Source organism: Strongyloides ratti, scaffold srae_chrx_scaffold0000002, assembly GCF_001040885.1.
Source record: "Strongyloides ratti genome assembly S_ratti_ED321, scaffold srae_chrx_scaffold0000002".
Lineage (NCBI taxonomy): Eukaryota > Metazoa > Nematoda > Chromadorea > Rhabditida > Strongyloididae > Strongyloides > Strongyloides ratti.
Genome location: NW_020171510.1, coordinates 1373869 through 1392900, shown reverse-complemented (window position 1 = coordinate 1392900; position 19032 = coordinate 1373869). Strand labels below are relative to the sequence as shown.

At 21.9% G+C, this 19032-nt stretch overlaps 8 protein-coding genes across 8 annotated transcripts in view; 3 read left to right on the top strand and 5 right to left on the bottom strand.

Moving 5' to 3' along the window:
• Nucleotides 1–684, bottom strand: part of SRAE_X000130100 (C2 domain and PDZ domain-containing protein) — a gene marked incomplete at both ends in the record, with an annotated part of 30199 nt that extends 29515 nt beyond the window's left edge. The window contains 3 exons of the mRNA XM_024647408.1: nucleotides 44–205; nucleotides 258–610; nucleotides 656–684. Of these exons, the coding sequence (XP_024498765.1) occupies nucleotides 44–205; nucleotides 258–610; nucleotides 656–684 (544 nt within the window). The remainder of the gene's footprint in view (nucleotides 1–43; nucleotides 206–257; nucleotides 611–655) is intronic.
• A 4196-nt stretch (nucleotides 685–4880) lies between these two features.
• SRAE_X000130000 (Hypothetical protein) lies at nucleotides 4881–5084 on the top strand (the record flags this gene model as incomplete). Its single annotated transcript, XM_024647397.1, has 1 exon — nucleotides 4881–5084. One exon carries the CDS (start codon nucleotides 4881–4883, stop codon nucleotides 5082–5084), a length of 204 nt encoding a protein of 67 aa, XP_024498764.1.
• Nucleotides 5085–5474: 390 nt separating this feature from the next.
• Nucleotides 5475–5837, bottom strand: SRAE_X000129900 (Hypothetical protein; the record flags this gene model as incomplete). The annotated part of the gene is made up of 2 exons (XM_024647386.1): nucleotides 5475–5751; nucleotides 5803–5837. The coding sequence occupies 2 exons, from the start codon at nucleotides 5835–5837 to the stop codon at nucleotides 5475–5477; spliced, it is 312 nt and encodes a 103-aa protein (XP_024498763.1).
• A 482-nt stretch (nucleotides 5838–6319) lies between these two features.
• Nucleotides 6320–9320, bottom strand: SRAE_X000129800 (Hypothetical protein; the record flags this gene model as incomplete). The annotated part of the gene is made up of 3 exons (XM_024647375.1): nucleotides 6320–6666; nucleotides 6714–9094; nucleotides 9151–9320. The coding sequence occupies 3 exons, from the start codon at nucleotides 9318–9320 to the stop codon at nucleotides 6320–6322; spliced, it is 2898 nt and encodes a 965-aa protein (XP_024498762.1).
• Nucleotides 9321–10447: 1127 nt separating this feature from the next.
• SRAE_X000129700 (Gamma-glutamylcyclotransferase) lies at nucleotides 10448–11027 on the top strand (the record flags this gene model as incomplete). The annotated part of the gene is made up of 2 exons (XM_024647364.1): nucleotides 10448–10540; nucleotides 10587–11027. 2 exons carry the CDS (start codon nucleotides 10448–10450, stop codon nucleotides 11025–11027), a joined length of 534 nt encoding a protein of 177 aa, XP_024498761.1.
• Nucleotides 11028–11247: 220 nt separating this feature from the next.
• Nucleotides 11248–12510, bottom strand: SRAE_X000129600 (Calsequestrin family and Thioredoxin-like fold domain-containing protein; the record flags this gene model as incomplete). The annotated part of the gene is made up of 1 exon (XM_024647351.1): nucleotides 11248–12510. One exon carries the CDS (start codon nucleotides 12508–12510, stop codon nucleotides 11248–11250), a length of 1263 nt encoding a protein of 420 aa, XP_024498760.1.
• A 1507-nt stretch (nucleotides 12511–14017) lies between these two features.
• On the bottom strand, nucleotides 14018–15340 carry SRAE_X000129500 (Initiation factor eIF-4 gamma, MA3 domain and MIF4-like, type 1/2/3 domain and Armadillo-type fold domain-containing protein; the record flags this gene model as incomplete). Its single annotated transcript, XM_024647340.1, has 2 exons — nucleotides 14018–15108; nucleotides 15172–15340. 2 exons carry the CDS (start codon nucleotides 15338–15340, stop codon nucleotides 14018–14020), a joined length of 1260 nt encoding a protein of 419 aa, XP_024498759.1.
• Nucleotides 15341–17374: 2034 nt separating this feature from the next.
• SRAE_X000129400 (Serine/threonine-protein kinase tricorner) lies at nucleotides 17375–18935 on the top strand (the record flags this gene model as incomplete). The annotated part of the gene is made up of 2 exons (XM_024647329.1): nucleotides 17375–17582; nucleotides 17668–18935. The coding sequence occupies 2 exons, from the start codon at nucleotides 17375–17377 to the stop codon at nucleotides 18933–18935; spliced, it is 1476 nt and encodes a 491-aa protein (XP_024498758.1).
• Nucleotides 18936–19032: the final 97 nt, after the last annotated feature.

Below are 19032 nucleotides of genomic sequence, written 5' to 3'. Positions count from 1 at the left end.
AAAAAAGATATTTTAATTATGAAGGTAAGTTAAAAAAAAATACCTGAGGCATTAAAATAAATTCCTTTACTACTAGTTGTTTCTGAAATACTATCATTTAATCCTATATCCTCATTAGAATCAAGATAATCATTTGAAAGTGTATTTAAATGATCAGTAGAATTATTTAAAGACGAATAAGCTGTTCCCAAGCTTATACTTATAGCTTAAAGTGAATTAAATAAATAAAAATTTAATAAAAAATTATAATATCTTACCATCTGGAATATCTTCCATTTCAAGAAAATCATTTTTATTATCATTTGAAATACCTTCATTTTCTATAACATCATTATCATGTAATTTAATAGAACCTTTTCTAAGAAGTTCGGGTGTAATAACTATTCTAGCATCTTTAGCACTTTTTTGTGCTTTTTCAAGAACTAATTTTATATGTTCTTGTTGTTCAGGATCTAAATTTCCAACACATGTTTGAAAATTTTCTGATGTTAACCAAGAACTTGCTGACAAGTCATTTGGAAATGAAGAGCTATATTGAGTATTATTCTGAGATGAATTTTTTTTTTCATTATTTTTGCTATCATTCATTTCACTAACTTTTTTAGAGTAGCTAAAAAAAATTTATTTTTTTATTATTTTTTAAAAAAAGACTTACTTTAAATATGATGAAAACCATGAAGACATTTTTAAAAGTTATTAATATACAAAAATAATAGATTTTTAAAATTATATAAACATCTAAAGAAAAAAATAATTTTTTTTATTTATTAATTTGTAAAAGTAGATTGTATTAAAATATATTAAATAAATATTTATATACATATAAGATTAAGTTATTTTAATAATGTATAAACATTTGATATAAAATAATAAATTAACAATAAAAAAGATATGTGGACAAAAAAATTTAATATTTTATATTGTTTCAGGAAAAAAAAAATCTTATTTTATTTACTATTAGCTATTAGTGGTTTTGAAATAAAACAGTCTACCAAAGGCAAAAGTGTGCATCTGATAACTAAATGCCATTTGGTTGTTATGAATGTTATATGTGTATGTATGTATATAAAATAAACTATGCATTTACTAAATATCCCATATATAGAATATATACTAGAGAAGATAGAAATTTTAACAGTAGATGTAAAAATAATTTAGAAATTCTTAATATATAGCAGAGAAATATGTGCCATATCATCCAGTATCTCTACTTTTTTATCATAAAAGAATTACATTAATGTAATATGGCTAATCCTTCTATCTTTCTACCAAATAATGGATATATTAAAAATATAATTTCTATCTTTTTTCTTTATTCAAAAATAATTATTAAGTTATTTTTAAGAAATATTTAATAAAAAATTAATAAAAGAATATTTTATGTTTTAAAAAAATTTTATTTAATTATTCTTAGATTAATATATATATATATATAATATAAATTACTTTTTTTGTATGAAAATAAAACTTTAATTCAAAATATATGTTTATAAATAATAATAAGTTACATTATTCATCAAAATATTTATTTTTAAAATTTATACTTTCTCAAAAAAAAATTATATATTTTAAAATAAAAATACTAAAATAATAACATATTACTTTTTGTTTTATTTTTTAAAAAATTTCCATGTCTCTCTCATTATATATATCATCAATTTTTTTTTGTTTAATTTATCATTCAGTTTTATTTCAATTTAATGGTTTAATTAAAATTTAAAATTGATATCTAAAAGTTCTATCATTTAAAAAAATGTCCTTTTATGTGAATATTTTTATTTAAAATAAAAACTTTTAATGAAAATAATTATATTTATACAAAAAGATTTTAATAATAAAAATAAGTAAAATAATAAAATTTACATATATATATAAAAAATAAAATATCTGAAAGTTCATAAAAACATAATCTATAAAAATATTTGTTAAGACTCGTTTTTCTTAAATAGATAACTATAAGTAATATTACTTTTAACTCTCAAATATTTCTCAAGTATGATGATTTAAGAAATAAAAAAAAAAACAACATTATATTTTTATTATATAAAGTTTGTAATAAATATATATATGAAAATGGCAAAATCTTTCAAAATATAAAGAAAAAAAAACATTTATATTGACAGTAGGGAAAAAATAATATATCAAGGTTAAAAAATAAAAACAATTAGAAACTTTCTTAACAACTAAGTTTTTATTTACAACAAAATATATCTTAAAACTCATTTATCATTAAAAAGTATAATTTAAAAAAATATATAAATATGACCATATGTAGAAAAATAGCATATAATTTGAAAAAAAAAATATATATATATTATGAACAATTAAATAAAAAATCTTAGAAAAATAAAATAAAAAAAAATTTAAAATAGCATTTAAGATAAAAGTAACTTTTGTTATTATTATTACTATATTGAGATCTTTACAAGACCAATCACATGTTTTAGACAAAAAAAGAAAGACTCTGTCATTTGTTTTTTCTTTTTTAAAATGGCAAAAAAAAAATATAAGAAGATAGGGAAATGTAATAACTTAGCAAAAATAGTTCATATAAAATTTACCATTTCCAACAAAGTATATAAAGATTATGAAATATAATATATTTATATTTTAAAAGTTTAAACAAGAGAAAATGTGTTTGAACAAATAAATGATATCATTGTTTAACATCTTAATTGAAGAACAAAATAAAAATTATAGTTTTCTTTATTCTTTCATAGTAATAGTTTTTTTTTACATTATATTTTAAACCTTTCTTAAATAAAATTGTAATAAGGTAAAAAAAAATAATTTTAAATATACATTTTTTTAAGAAAACGAAAATATAAAGAGAAAAAAAAAGTTATTCTACTTTTTTTTTTAATAAAGTTTAAAAAAAATATTTTACATCTGGAAAAAGTTTTTGTTTATGTCATCAAAACACTATATACTTCATAATTATTGGAAACATTTTTAATAAAAAATTTAGATGATTAAATTTTTTCTTTTTTATTTAAGATATATTATTAATTATTAAATGATTTGCATTAATTATACATAAATTATATATTTTAAAAGATATCCAAAATAACTTTTATGTATGTAAAAATATTCTCTTTTTTGATTCTTTTCCTTCCTTTATATAAGATAATTTTTTTTTATTCCTAAAATTTTATTTTACTTTTATCTTTCTACTATATTATATCTGAATTGTGAAATTGTAAATGGAAAAGATAAATTTTTTTATTAAAAATAAGAAAACTATTAAAGAAAAATATAAAAAAAAATTATTAATAACAATACATAAATAATAATGTGTTATTTATTTGTTTGTTTAATTAAAAACTGTATATATATTCAATAAGCAATAACAGGTGAAATATAATGAAAAGAAAAAAAAATACTATTTTAAAAAAAAAATCATATATCATATGACAAAGTTTATTTGCACCTTAAATAAGCTTTAAAAAATATTTTTTTTAATTGGAACATATTCAGATTTTTCAAAGAAAAATCATGTTTAATAGATACACTATAAAAAAATTGTCTAATGTTCTATGATAATAATAAGTTGTCAATTATACGCATTATCAGTTGATGAATTATCAATGATTATGAAGAATTAAAAAATTTGTGAATAAGTAAAAAAAAATAAATATTTTAACATATGATTACAAATTTTAATTTACACGTCTTATCACATGTTTATAATAAATTTCTTATAAATATAAAGGCACTAACACAAAAAATTTAGATATGTTAAATCATTATGCAAAATATAACTTTTTTAAATTTTGTAAAACTATATCTTTTTCAAGTAATATAAATTTAAAAAACAATTGTTTCTAATTTTTAATTAATCTTTTCCCTTTTAATCTTTATGTATAAAACATTATATTACTTAATAAAACAATTAAAATATATTTTTAACGCAATAATTGTTATTTAACTCATTTCTTTACATTATGTTTATTATAAAAACAAACCTATTCTTTAATACTAACTTGTGTGTTAAAAACGTTGATTTGAAAAACAGTTAACTTACTTAATCTTAATTATTTATTATATAAATATATATTTTTTCTATTCAATTATAAACCATATTTTTTTTTAATGAAAAGTTTGAAAAAAAATGCTAGTTATCTTTTGTAATGTTTATTTTACAAAAAAAAATTAACTCTTACATAAAAAATAATTATTTTTTTTTAAATTAATTTATTTATATAATAAAAAAAATTCTCTGATTTTTTAATTTATAAAAAAAAATTTAAACCTGATATCTGTTTTAGCAAATCAAAAATTTATAATGAATGTTTGTAAAAAAAGGTACTAAAAAGTAAAGGCGTTATTTAACTGTAATAAGTTATCTTTCACTTTGTAAATAATTTTTCTTTCCTCGTATATAATTTATATTTTTATTTCACTCTTATCAAATATGTTTTAGTTGATCTGTGAAGCTTATAGGAAGTAAATTTTTATATATTATGTTCGTGCCATTAATCTTACTTTCTAACCAGGTTGAACATGTTGTGTTGTGATATCAGTATATTTAAAAATGATTTTGACGTGAAGTATTATATATATAAATATATATTCTGATAAAATGCCAATATATATAATATCGTTTGAAATATCTAGTATATTGGTAAATTTTTATCATTCATACTTTTTATTTTTAATAGAAAAGAAAGTATGAGCTTTCAACCATTTTTTAATAGTGTAATGATTATTTGAAATAAAAATATGTAATTTTACTAAAGTTTCATAGTTTAAGAGATATCAAATTATAAATTTTCACATTTAAATGTCTACACATAATCATTTCAAATCTTTTAAATTTATTTCTTTGTAATATATATATTTTTTTTTTAAAATATAAATTAAATTTTTAGATTAAAAAAATGGATGTTAAAAGAAATTCAGTTTCTGGACCTTCTAGACGTAGAGCATCGTTAGTTGAAGTTGCTGAAAAACATTTTGATACAAATACACTCATACTTATTGTCAATGTTCTTATTTTGGTTGTTGCTATGAGTCTTTTATACATGATCGCAACTTCTGCTGCTACTGTTGGAAAAAACTTTTTTGATAAGGATGAAAATTGAATATATATATATATATATTTTATAGCTTCTACTTTCTATAATTTTTTTTTTTTAATATCTTTATTTTAACGATAACAAAGTAATAAGAGAACGATAGTAACCTACAAATTTTTTATGCAAATCGTCATTTTTTTAAATATTTTATTTGATTTAAAATAAATCGAAATTGTCAGCAAATTTTTTTATTTTTTATTTATTTATTTTTTTATTTAAAAAAAAATATGACATAATAATGTTAAATAATAATTTTTCTTACGTAATACAAATGTTATAATTTATCTAATATGATTTTCAAATGTGAAAAAAAAATACTTAGTCAGCATTTTTGATATGTATTTATACTTTGACGTCATCACCAATTAGTTAATCACATATAATTCTTATCATAGTTTATACTGTATAAACTGTAAATTGTACTGAATCTTTCTTCTCAGAAATATCACTTTTTTTTTTCAAAAGTTTTGGTAAAACAAAATCTGTTGACATTGTAATATAATCTGATTCTTCATAAGGTGAAAATTTTACACAGTTTGATTGAGAGGATAATGTTGAAAATTGATTGTCATTTACTTTACCACGTTTATTGGCATTATCATTAATACTATCTATCATAAATATATCTTTTGAGTGTCCTAATGAAATTGTTTTAAAGTAATCATTTCTTTTACTAAATAAATATATTTGATATGTTAAAACTTATTAAATATAATAAACTTACCATGGTTTATTTAGATTTTTTGTTAATTTTGACATCTTATAACATGGTATTGTAATAAGTTTAATTGAAAATTTTAAACAATACCATAATAATATTAAAATATTTATAATTAAAATTGATAATAATATTAATATACCAATAATAATTATAACTATAAAACTTCCAACAAATGTGTCAATAACGTCATCAATTGTTAGTAGTATATTATTCATCTTAATATTTGTTTTTAGAAAATTAAAAAAAAAATGACTAAATTAGAAAGAATTTAAAAATATCGTTCTAATTTATGTTATTATATATTTATAATTGATCTTTTATCAGAACGTTTTTAAATCAAACAATACGTTTGCCTTGAAGAAATAATTTTTTGTAATCAAAATAATGATAGACTATGTTATATAATATTTATTTAAATTTATTTGTCGGAATAGTTTTTAAAATGATTATAATATAAAATATAAGTATAATCTATTCATTCGGTTATATGAAAAAGAATTCATTAATTTTAAACTTTTTTTTAAAACTTCCATGCGGGCCTCTTTTCATTTTTATTATCTTGATTACTTAAAGGTATCGTATCTTTCTTAACTCTAAATGAGCTTGTCTTATTAGGGGATAGCTTTTTTCTGTCATCGGTAGATGATTGAGTATCTGTTATATTAACAGAATTTGTTGACAATTTAAGATTTTTAATATTAGCTGGAGATTTACTTCTAACATCTGTTGATTTATCATTTCCTGGTTGGAGAGTTTTTTTTTCTTTCTTTTCTTTTGAAATTTTTTTCTCCGATGTTGATAACGTATCAGAACCATCAGATGAAGAACTACTTTTCCTTTCTTCTTTAACACAACTTTTTTGTGCACCTAAATATAAAAGTGTAAATAAAAAAAAAATCAATATGTTTTCTTACTATTTTTTAATAATTCTAACAACCTTTCAATTTCTTTGTCTTTCTCTTCAATAGTTGTTTTCATTATAGTAATTGTTTCACTTTCGTTATCAATTTCAGGACTATTTACTTTAACAAATTTAACAATCGAACTTTCACTTTTAGCATGTGATAATTCAGCTATATTACCAGCTAAAATATCATTTAATTGTTTTGAGTCAATTTTTATTCCTGTTGACGATGAAACTTGTATCCTTCTTGATTTTTCAAATTGAAGAGCACTTTCTATTTTTTTAACCTGCTCTTTAAGATTTTCTATTTCATTAAGTGCACAAGTTAAATCGTCATTTAAATGTTCTCTTTCGTTTTCATTTTTTAATAATTTTTCTTCCAATTTACTTATTTTTTCATCTTTTTCGTCATTAACCTTTTCATTGTCATTCTTTTCTTCATTTTCTATATGACAAATATCATACTGAACTTCTTGATCATGTTGTTCTGTATTTATTTTTTTTGGTTGTTTTATAATTTCTTTTTCTAATTTTTCAACTTTATTTACAAGCGTTTCGAGTCGTAAAAATAAAATATTAAAATTGTCATTATCACGTTCTTCATCATCACCAACATTAAAATCATCTGTTAATCGTAACATTGATGCTACAGCACATTCATATTTTATAAATTTATCACAATTGTTACATTCTTTTCCTTCAATTTGATCCTCCAAATTCATTATTTTTTCTCTTAATTTTCTATTTTCTAACATCATTGTTTCTAACTCAGCAACCATTTTTTGTTCCTTCTCAAGGCATTCATCATCACAATCATCCATCTTGTCACGTAAATTACTATATTGTTCCTCCAACTTATTTAATTTCATTGAAAATTCTTTTTTCATCAAAAATTCACGTTCTTGTGATGCCTCTTTTTCTTTTATTAATTCTTTTTCATAATTTTCTTTACATGCTTCTTTTTCTTTTGTTACAGATTCTAAAACAGCTTCCATTGCTTGTAATTGAGATTTTTGCATTTCAGCTTGACTTTCACTTTGACTTAAAAGATTGTTTCTTTCAATTTCAAGAAAATTATTTTTATCTTTCAAATTTTTTATTTCTTCATCTTGAACTTTTATTTTAGATTCAAGTTCATATTTTTCATTTTTTAAAAAGTTACAAATTTTTTGATTTTCATTTATTTCATTTTCTAACTTTTGTAAATGATTTTTTGTTAATGTTCCTAATTGATCTCTCTCTTTACAATTATTTATAAATGATAATTCCATTTGTTTAGCTTGTTCAACTTTAAATTTTAATTCCTCTATTAATTCATCTTTTTTTTTAATGCTACTAATTAATTCATCAATTTTTTTTATTGATATATTAAGTTTTTCTTTAATTTCTTTTGATTTTATTTCACCTTCTTTTATTCTATCTTGATATTCTTCTTGTCTAGCCAATAATTCTTCTTTTAATGCTTCTTCATGATCTCTTAAAGCTTCAAGCTCTCTTTTATATAACATTTTTGCAGCTGTTAATTCTGTTTCATACAATGTTTGTGCTCTTCTTAATTTTATTTCAAAGGTATTACCAAGACATTCTTTTTCTCTTTTAAGACATTTTCTTTCTTCTTCAAGTCTTTGAATTTCAATTATATATTTTTGTTCTAAATTTATTAATTGTGAATTTGAAAAACGTTGCTCTAATAATTGAATCTCTTTTTGATGTTCTTTTCTTAATTTTTCTAATGCACATTCTTTTTCTCTTTCAAATTTTTCTTGCAATGCTTGAAAATTTTTCATTCTTGTTTCAAAATCTTTTTTTGCAGATAGAACCTCTTCACTAAGTGCTATAATTTTTCTAGAATATTCTGCATCAAGTTTTCTTTCTCTTTCAGCTACCCTTTCTTGGTATTCACTAAAACTACCAATAACACTAAATTTTTGTCGTTCATATTCAACTAATGTCTCTTCTAAACTATCTATCTTTCGTTGTAATTCCGACTCTCTACCTTTAACAAGCCTACTATCAAAGCTTTTTTCATTGCCACCAGTACAAGCAGCAACTTTTAGTATAGAATACAATTGCGAACTCTCATTGCATAAATTGTTTGCCTCCGTTTTAACAGAATAAGATGTATTAAGCATTGGTGTTTTATCAATACTTCCTGGAGATGAGATTGCTGTAGTATTAGATAATGGTGATATCGCAGAATGTGGTGAAACCGGTTGTGGTATTTTCTTACTTAATATTTGAGGTTTTTGTGTTGATGATGATTGTGTTTTTATGACTGATCCTTTTTGTATAAATGATAAATTTAAATTATTATTTTGAGGTGGTGCAGGCCAAGCAGTAATTTCAGGTCGTGAATCTAAACGCGGAAGTATTGGTGATGGATCAACAATTCTAAAAATTATTTTAAATATTTTAATGTAAAATAAACAAGTCTTTTTTTTTCTTACGCTGTTTTATTTGATCGTGGTGATTTACTACTTTTTCGTAATTTATAATGATTATCTGTTAAATTACCATCATAACCATGATGTTGTAATGGGCTTATTGTTCGGAGAGATGTATGACTTAATGAAACATTTAAATGACAGTCTTCTTCATTTTCTGGTTCACTATACATATCGCTTCTATATTAAATCATTAATAAATAAAATAAAAATGTTTAATAAATTATAAAAATATAAAAAAAAAAAATTTTTATTAAAAATGTAGACTTAATATATATATAGATAAAATCGTTATATCAAAATATAATAAACCTTTTAAACTGATTCATTGATTTTAAATCATCAATATCCTTATTATTTCTCCATTAAGCAGCTGATCAAATCTTTTCAATTACATTCTGGCAGTGTGCAAAATTTGTTGTCTTTTCATCATTTAACTTATCCATTTATCTTATAGTAAAAATAATCAACTGTTAAAAGATAATATATATCTCACATTTCTATCTCTTGGCTATTATTAGTATTGTCAAGGTATAATTTTAAAGTATTAGTATATTACAGAAACTCTTCTTTTATTTTTTTTAAAAACCTAATAATTTTAATTTATTTTAATAGCATTATTCTCATACATTATATAATGAAAGTAAACATTTATTTATCTTTACAATTTTTATAAAACAATAAGAAACAAAATTTAATGTTATTATTTTTATTCATTCATTCATTCAAAAATAAAAAAAAAAATTAAATTAAATAACTAATAGTTAGATATATCTTATTTTGTTATTTACGTTAATATTATAGATATATATATATATATTTATGATAAGTCTTATAAATACAATAATATTAATGTATATATATATTTTATTATATAAAATATTTATTATAAGCTAACATTAATATTATAATTTTTATTTAATCAATGATAATGATATATCAAATAAAAATGTATTATATTTTTTTTATAACCTTTTAAAAGTACATTTGATATATAAATTAAAATTTCATCACATTTATAATTTTATATATATATATATAAATGAACGGCAACAATATATCAAATACATTTTATAAATATTGTATGAATATTTTATTTATATAAATATAAAAGAGAACGATACACACTTAAAAATACCTTCATTTTATTCAAGTGCATAAGAATGGACAAAGATAAAAAAATGTCATACAATGAAGGCCGCGACTGTATTTACATTTAAATGGAAAAGTCTCTTTTAATTTTATATTATTCTTTTGCATTTTTCTTTTGACTTGTGTCTTTAAATTTATTTTATTTAAAATGACTGGTACTGAAGATAAGGCTGTAAATGGAGATATCTTTTATTATTTTGCATATGGTTCAAATATGCTTGATGAACGTATGAAACTTATGGTATATTTAATATAATATTATTATTAATTTAATATTATTTTTATAGAATAAGACAGCAAAATATTTTGGTAATGGTGAAGTTTTAGGATACAAGTTGGCATTTTATGATCATAGTGATACATGGCACGGTGCTACTGCTTCAATTGAAGAAAATCCTGATTCAATTATTTATGGATGCATTTATAGTGTTTCCAGAGAAGAAGAAGCAATTTTAGATCAACAAGAAAAAGGTTATCATCGTATAACTATTCCTGTTAGAAATATCAAGACAAAACAAGTTCTTTATTGCCGTTCCTATCAAATTTCTAATCCAAATAAAAAAGAAAATCTTCCAAGTTCAGCATATAAAATTGTCTTTACTACTGGAGCTATTATGCACAAATTACCAGAAAAATATTTAGAATATCTTTTAGATATCAAGGATAATGGTGAATTGGACAAAATTAATGTTCCACTCAAATGTTTAATCGATATACAACTTCCATAATTTTTTTTTTCTAGTATTTTGTGTCGTTAATTAGCGTATGCTCTTGTTATATTGCTTTTTTTTTATTATATGAAATAAGATTATTACTAAAGTAAAATTTTATTGCGTATTATATATTTTGAAATAAGAAAATGAAGAACACTTAGAGAATTATATATGTTGAATAAAAAAAAAGTATATGATTTAATTGCAAATGAGATAGATACTACTACTCATCACATTACAACTCCTTCTTAGATCTTTTTTTTGTTGGAGGTGGTGGTGGTGGTTCATCATCATCATCATCATCATCGTCATCATCATCATCATCTAATGTTATACTACCATCCATAATTTGATCAATCCATGTTTGAAGAGCTTCAAGATTACTGTCTTGATGTTTCTTTGGATCATCTAAATTAAGTTGACTCATATCAAACCAGATACCTTCTTTTTCTGACACATCAACAAGACCAATTTGTGGTCCTTCTTCAATATCAATACCAAACATTTCTTCCCAAACATCAACCATTAATGGAAACTCATCTGGATCAACTAAAACAATTTCTAATGTACCAGAATGTTCACGATTCTCTTCAGCAAGTTTTTTAAGTAATTTAAACATTGCTCGTCCTTCTCTTGTTTCTTCATCACAAAATACCATAACTAATTTTTCATCCTCTTCTGGATCTTTCCAAACATTAAAGTAATTTTGAAGTGTAAGTTTTTGCATAACAGGTTCTTTATTTTTTTCAACCCATTCTTCAAATTCTTCTTCAGTATCAGTAGTTTGTGGTGCATATATAGGTTCATCCTCAAATGGACGATACATTTGTACCTCAGCTATGCGTTTTAATCCTAATTTACGAGCCCATTTACTAGTTACGACAGCAAAAAATTCAATTTCTCCCATAAAATCTTCAGCAGCTTCTTCAAATTCTCTTAAAGCAGCAGATCCTGGTTCAAAATATCCAATAACACGTACAACTTCATCATCTAAACTTTCAAATTCTTCTAAATCATGATTATCATTTATAATTGTTACTGGATCATCTGGAATATCCATTAACCATGAAACAAATGTTTCAGGATCACGTACACCATTATATTCAATTTTATATCCATCTTTATAAACATGAATGGTATCTTCACCTTTATCAACTTCTTCTTGTTTTCTTAATTTAATTTCTTTAGTTGTATTTACTGTATAAAAATTATAACCACGTTTAGTCATAATTTGAGCAGATAATTGTAAGAAACATTCAAATTGATCAAATTCATTATCATCTTCTTCAATATCATTAAAAAAGACAACAGATTTTGCATCATCAACAAACACAGTTTTGTTAAAAGTTTTTTCTATCAATACTTCTGTGCGATCAAAACCATCATATTCGAGATCAGGATAACCTAAGAACATACAGGATAAATCACTTTTTTGTTTGGTAGCGCCAAAAACGGCGCCAATTATTAGAAGGGTAATTAATACCAATCGAGGAAGCATTTTTCAACCTAAAAAAAAAAAAAAATAATAATGATAATATATATAATATTTTATTTATAAAAATATAATACAAATTAAAAATAGATGAAGTTTAAATAGAGGAACATTTCTTTGATTGACATAAAGTGTACGTATTGTCTGGCAACTCTTTTATTAATGTTTAAATGAAATAGCATTATATATTTGAAATATATCAAATATATTATTATTATCTCACACATCCTCCGCAGTTTTAAGAGACATTATTATTTTTCCTCATTTTCATAAGTATAGCGGTATATAAAATATACATGTTTAAAAGAATCTATAATATTAAATTTTTCTGGTGATTAGAGTAAAATCAATCTGGTGGCATAAATTCTGGAAATATAAAGTATTCAAAATCTTTTATAACTCTCTATATACAAAGAAAAGTAACTTTAATCATTACTACTTTAAAGACAAAAGGGTATAGCTAATAATATATTATATGTTATGTTAGTATTATTATTATAAGATAATTTTTTTTACAAGATATTCTAAATAAAATAAATGTTATAGGTGGGGTCTTTTTAGAAAAAGATAATAATGTTTAAAAGATGTATATTTTAAAAATTTATACATTCAAGTACCATAGTGTTGCCTTTCTTGAATACATATTAGAATGACTAAATTTTTACTAATATATAATAAATTAAATTAATAGTAAATAAAAAAAATTTTAAATTATACGGATAAATTGACTTTTAATTATAACATCTTAAAATATCAATCTTTGTTAGATTAAATTAAAAATTTAATTCAAATAACTGGCCACATTTGACGTTATATCAAATGATTTATTCCTCAAGTGTCGTTTTCTTATGAAAGTGCTATTAACTTTTCTACTGTTGATTAAATATATGAAATTATTTTGTGTGTCCTTTACTTTTTGACATTATATAATGACAAAATAATAATTTTCTATAAGAATATCTTATTTTTAATAACTAGCTTTTATTTATTTTTTGTTTTTGCAAAATTTCAAATCAAAACAAATGTCAGCACAAAATAAGAATAAAATTTCTAATATTTCATCACTTTAATAAATAGATAATAATATAAAAAATTTTTTATTCTTAAAAAATGATAAAAAAAAAGATCACAAGTTGCCAATATAAAATATGTTAATCATAAATTTTAGATGATTACAAAAATATAAATTTACTTTTTAAAAAAAAAGATAACAAATGTTTGAACGGATTTAAAATCAACTATAATTGTATTAAAAAAAATTAACAATAATATAAAAAAAGGGCAAGTCTATAAATGGAATCAAATTTAAGTTTCATTTATATGTTGAACAAGATAAAAAAAAAATCACTTTAAAATTGATCCAATTGATTACCTTGTTATAATATCATTTAATAAATAGCCATAAAATAATTTATATAAAACTATAATTCATGTCTTTTTCATTACAAAAATTAAAAGTTATTGATAAAATGAAATACCGTTCAAGATATGACAACTTGACTGTTCTAGAAAATTATTTACAATTTTTAATACAATCTTCTTCAATTTTAGAATTTTGGCGTAAAATATCTACAAAACCACCAACTTCATTTTTGCTAATTTTGATTATTTTATTATCTATGTCATTGAAGAAACGTCTTATTCCTATACCAATGTAGTATTGAGTTATTTCTTTGTTATCAAACATTGTTGTAATTAAATTACCAAGTAAACATGTTGTCGTCTTGTCATTTTCGTTGGCACTTAACAAAGCAGCTTGATAGACAATTTCATGTTTATACATTGGTGCATTCAAAGCAAGAAGCTTTTTACGACACTCATCAATTGTATTACCAGAAACAAAATCTTTAAGAATTTTACAAATATCTTCAGTTAAACTATCAATAGGTCTAAGACCTCCATCACATGGTAAAACTTTGCATATCATTTCAGGTTCTTCTGTTATTTCAATTGCTTTAACAGTACAATTTTCAGCATCATCAATCATACTAACTTTAGCTCTAATAGTTGTAAGGAATGACTTTTCAAAAAGACCATCTAAAACAAATTGAGCTAATAATGCAGCAAATACTTCAATTGCTTTTGGACAATCTAACATCCATTCTTTGATATTAAGAAGAACATCTTCGATAACACGAATAAGAACTTCAAGTCGTTCATTATGTTGAGATTGATCATTTTCTAATAAAGCAATTAAAAGTGATGAAACGGCACTATATAAACCATGATCACCAGATTCAAGTGGATGAATTACAATTTTGTTAAAGACAAAAAATATGTCTTGTTCATTAGTTAAGTATGAACTTAATTCTCCAACAGCAGGTTCTAATTCTAATGAAGTAAAGTAATCTGCTATAGCAGCAGTAATACAATGATTTTGACTATCTTTTCTATAATATTCATAATCATCATTACCATCAGAAAAATCATCTTCTGATGTCTCATTGTCAAAATCATCAGAACAATAAGAATCATACTCATCAGAAAAACTCTTACTCTTCTTAATAGAGCATCCACTTATACCACGAGCGCGTGCTTTTTTTTCAGCCTTAGAAGAACTTTTAGATAATTTAGGTTTAACCGGAGACTTGGTATTTGTTAGTTCTAAAATAAATAAATTAAAAAAAAATATATATATATATATAAATAATATAGTAGTTTTCTTACTTTCAGAAGAACGAACAGAATTATTGCGACTACGCTTACCGCCACCATTTGTTGTTTGTTCAATATCAAAAGTATACTCAAGGTTATTTTCTTTGGCAAATTGTAATTCTGCCAAAACTTCAGGATCGTCGAAACGTTCAGAATTGCAACGAGATCTTGAGTAATTCATCTTTACTTTTTAATATATTTTTTTTACTTTGATAAGCTAAAAATAAAATGTATATATAATATAAAATTTAAATATAAAAAAAAAATTATCATAATCGTTTGTTAATACTACTTATTTTAAATGTAAAACTATTACTAAATTTTTCTTTTTAATATTAATTTTATTAATAAAATGTAAAACATACAACTTTTAATATAAATATAATATGAGAAACTACAAAAAAAAATCATTCTATTTTTTTTTATTAAAAATTAATCATTTATGTAATGATGATGACATTTCATTGACAAAAAAATATATAAAAGTTTTGTAGACGTATTTAAAAAAGCCAATTGAGTGAGTTGGACTTCTTTGTTACAAATAGAGAGAGTGAAGAGAATACAGTTAATACGTCATGTGATAAAAATCGCGGATATAATCTCGCTTTAAAATAATCTTTGAACAGTAATTTGTTTTTACATTTTAAATGGTCAGTTATACTAAATCATCGATAATATTGCTTATTTATAATATATATATATATATATATAAATATATATATCAATTAATAATAATAATTAAGTTTCTTATTATGTATCACTATCTTTAAATGTCATCAATTTAAAGATAGGAATATTTAAATTGAAATATATTTTAATATGTCTCATTTGATAACAAAATAATATTTAAATAAAACAAGGCATGTATAAAATGTTTAAAATCAGACAATTAAAAGATACATTTTTAACATCATTTTATAATTTTTTATATATTAACAAATCGGCAAAAAGGAAGAAGCTGAAAACTTTAAACAATATATATAATATAAAAGAATTAAACATATATTTAATTTGTAAAACCTGACTTATAAAAATATTATTTATATTTTTATGTTTTCAAATGTTGATGTTTAATAAAAAATAAAATAATATAAATATACATATACATATGAATGCATGCTTCTCAATATGTTAAAATATTTCTTTAATATTTTTATAATAATAATATTTTTTATATAACCTTATTTTAACTTATATTATTTTAAATATCAAATTAAGTAACAATTAAATTTAATAATAAAAAAAAAGTTTTATTTTAATGTATATAAAATAAATGCCACTTTACAAAACTATAAAAAAAATTGAATAAGACTGTTAAATTATAGTAATAAGTTAAAATTCTACATTAACTTTTAAATTATCAAATTACTTTTTTTTTTAAATAAAAACAACATATGGGTGAAACACTGCAACTGACTCATAAGTCGCGTGATAATATGTATATGAATAGAGATACTAAAAAACAGATACTTTGCCCCACATTTAATACTACTACAAACATTCACGTAAAAATGGTAAATTTAAATGTTGAAAGGTTACAGATATATAAAAATTTATTGCATATATGAAAGGTTTAAAATTTTATTACTTTTTAAAAAAATTAAATAAAAAAACTTATAATATCAATATAATAAAAATAATAATTTAAAGCTTATCAATTAAAATTTTTGTATTTGTGAAAAAAAAGAACTAACATTAATAAAAAACTTTTTTATATTAATAATAAAATAATATAACATAGAATTTTAATATTTCATTTAAATCTAAACAATTCTTTCATTTCGATATTTAAAATTATATAAAACTCTCATTAATCATAGGATATCTAAACATTTTAGTCTTTGTTATTGGATAACAAAAAAAATAACATATATAAAAATAAATTAATATGTCTTTTTTTCTATAAATTTTTTTTTTATTATAGAAAATTTTGAATAGTAATTTTTTATATATAGATGCATTGAATTGATAGTCTTGTCACGATAAAATTATAAAATATTTTTAATCCATTTTGGAGTATAGTTTCTTTGGTATCAAACTATCTTGTTTATGTTAGATTTAATAAAATGGACACATCAATAGTAGGATTTATTATTACGTATAGAAATTTTTATCTAAATATTTCATCGTTTTTGTTTAATATTCTTTTTTTTTTAAAATTATACTTTATATTTTATTTCACTTTAGAATAACTCCCATTTTGTACTTTTGTATTATGGCTGGTAATAGATCTAATAATGATAACGGAATAACCAAAGAAAGTGAAGTTTTTATTGATGATACAGTTACAATTAGCCAATATACACAGGATAAAGCTAATAGATCACGCCTTGCTGTAGAAAGTTTTTATGCTCAGGCTCTCCTTCAATGCGCTGAAAGAGAGAATAGAAAAATTGAGAATGAACAAAAAATGATAAAAATGGGTATGTTATTTTTTTTTAAATAAATTATGTACTTTTGTCCATTAATGTCTATTTTATAATTATAAATATAAATTTTTTTTTATAGGATTATCAGAAGAAGAAAAAGAGATACGTCGCAGAAATCAAGCTGATAAGGAAAGTAATTTTTTAAGATTACGTAGAACAAGATTAACTGTTAGTGATTTTCAAAGTCTTAAAGTAATTGGACGTGGTGCATTTGGAGAAGTACGATTGGTACAAAAAATTGATACAGGACATATTTATGCAATGAAAATACTTAAAAAATTAGATATGCTTGAAAAAGAACAAACAGCTCATGTAAGAGCTGAAAGAGATATCTTATCAATGGCTGATTGTGAATGGGTCGTAACAATGTATTATTCATTTCAAGATCGTATTAATTTATATTTAGTAATGGAATTTTTGCCTGGTGGTGATATGATGACATTACTTATTAAAAGGGAAATATTAAGTGAAGAGGAGACAAGATTTTATATAGCAGAAACATCATTAGCAATACAAGCTATACATAATATGAATTTTATACATAGAGATGTTAAACCAGATAATTTACTTTTAGATGCTCGTGGTCATATAAAATTATCTGATTTTGGTTTATGTACAGGTCTTAAAAATATTCATCGTACAGAACATTATAAAAATTGGCCATCACGATTGCCTAAAGATTTTGTCTCAAAACCATTTGAATCAAAAAGAAAAGCAGAAACATGGAAAAAAAATAGGAGAGCATATGCTTATTCAACTGTTGGTACACCTGATTATATAGCTCCAGAAGTTTTCTCTTCAACAGGATATACAAAAACATGTGATTGGTGGTCTTTAGGTGTTATTATGTATGAAATGTTAATTGGATATCCACCATTTTGTTCAGAAACTCCTCAAGAAACTTATAGAAAAGTTGTTAATTTTCAACAAGCATTAACATTTCCACCAGAAATACCTATATCATCACATGCTAGAACAACAATAAAAAAATTATTGTGTGAATGTTCACGTAGACTTGGTAGTGAAAGAGGTATTGATGACATAAAAACACTTCCATTTTTCAATGGAATTGATTGGGAACATATTCGTAATACTCCTGCTCCTATAAGAGTAGAAGTTCGTGGTATAGCTGATACATCAAATTTTGATGACTTTCCTGATGTTGATATATCATTTCCTGAATGTCAAGAAGAGAGTGATATTCAAGCTTTGGCTCCACCTGATAAAGGTGAATTTTTACACTATACTTTTCAAAGATTTCAAAATTTAACATATAAAAACAATGAAACAGATATTAGACCAACTGTTGAAGATGTATTGTCATCATCACATAATGGTAATAAATAATATTAATAAAAAATAATCTATTTATCTCCTTTATTTTATTTGATTTTCTCTATTTACATTTTTTTTTGTTATATATACAAAAAATATTTTATTACAA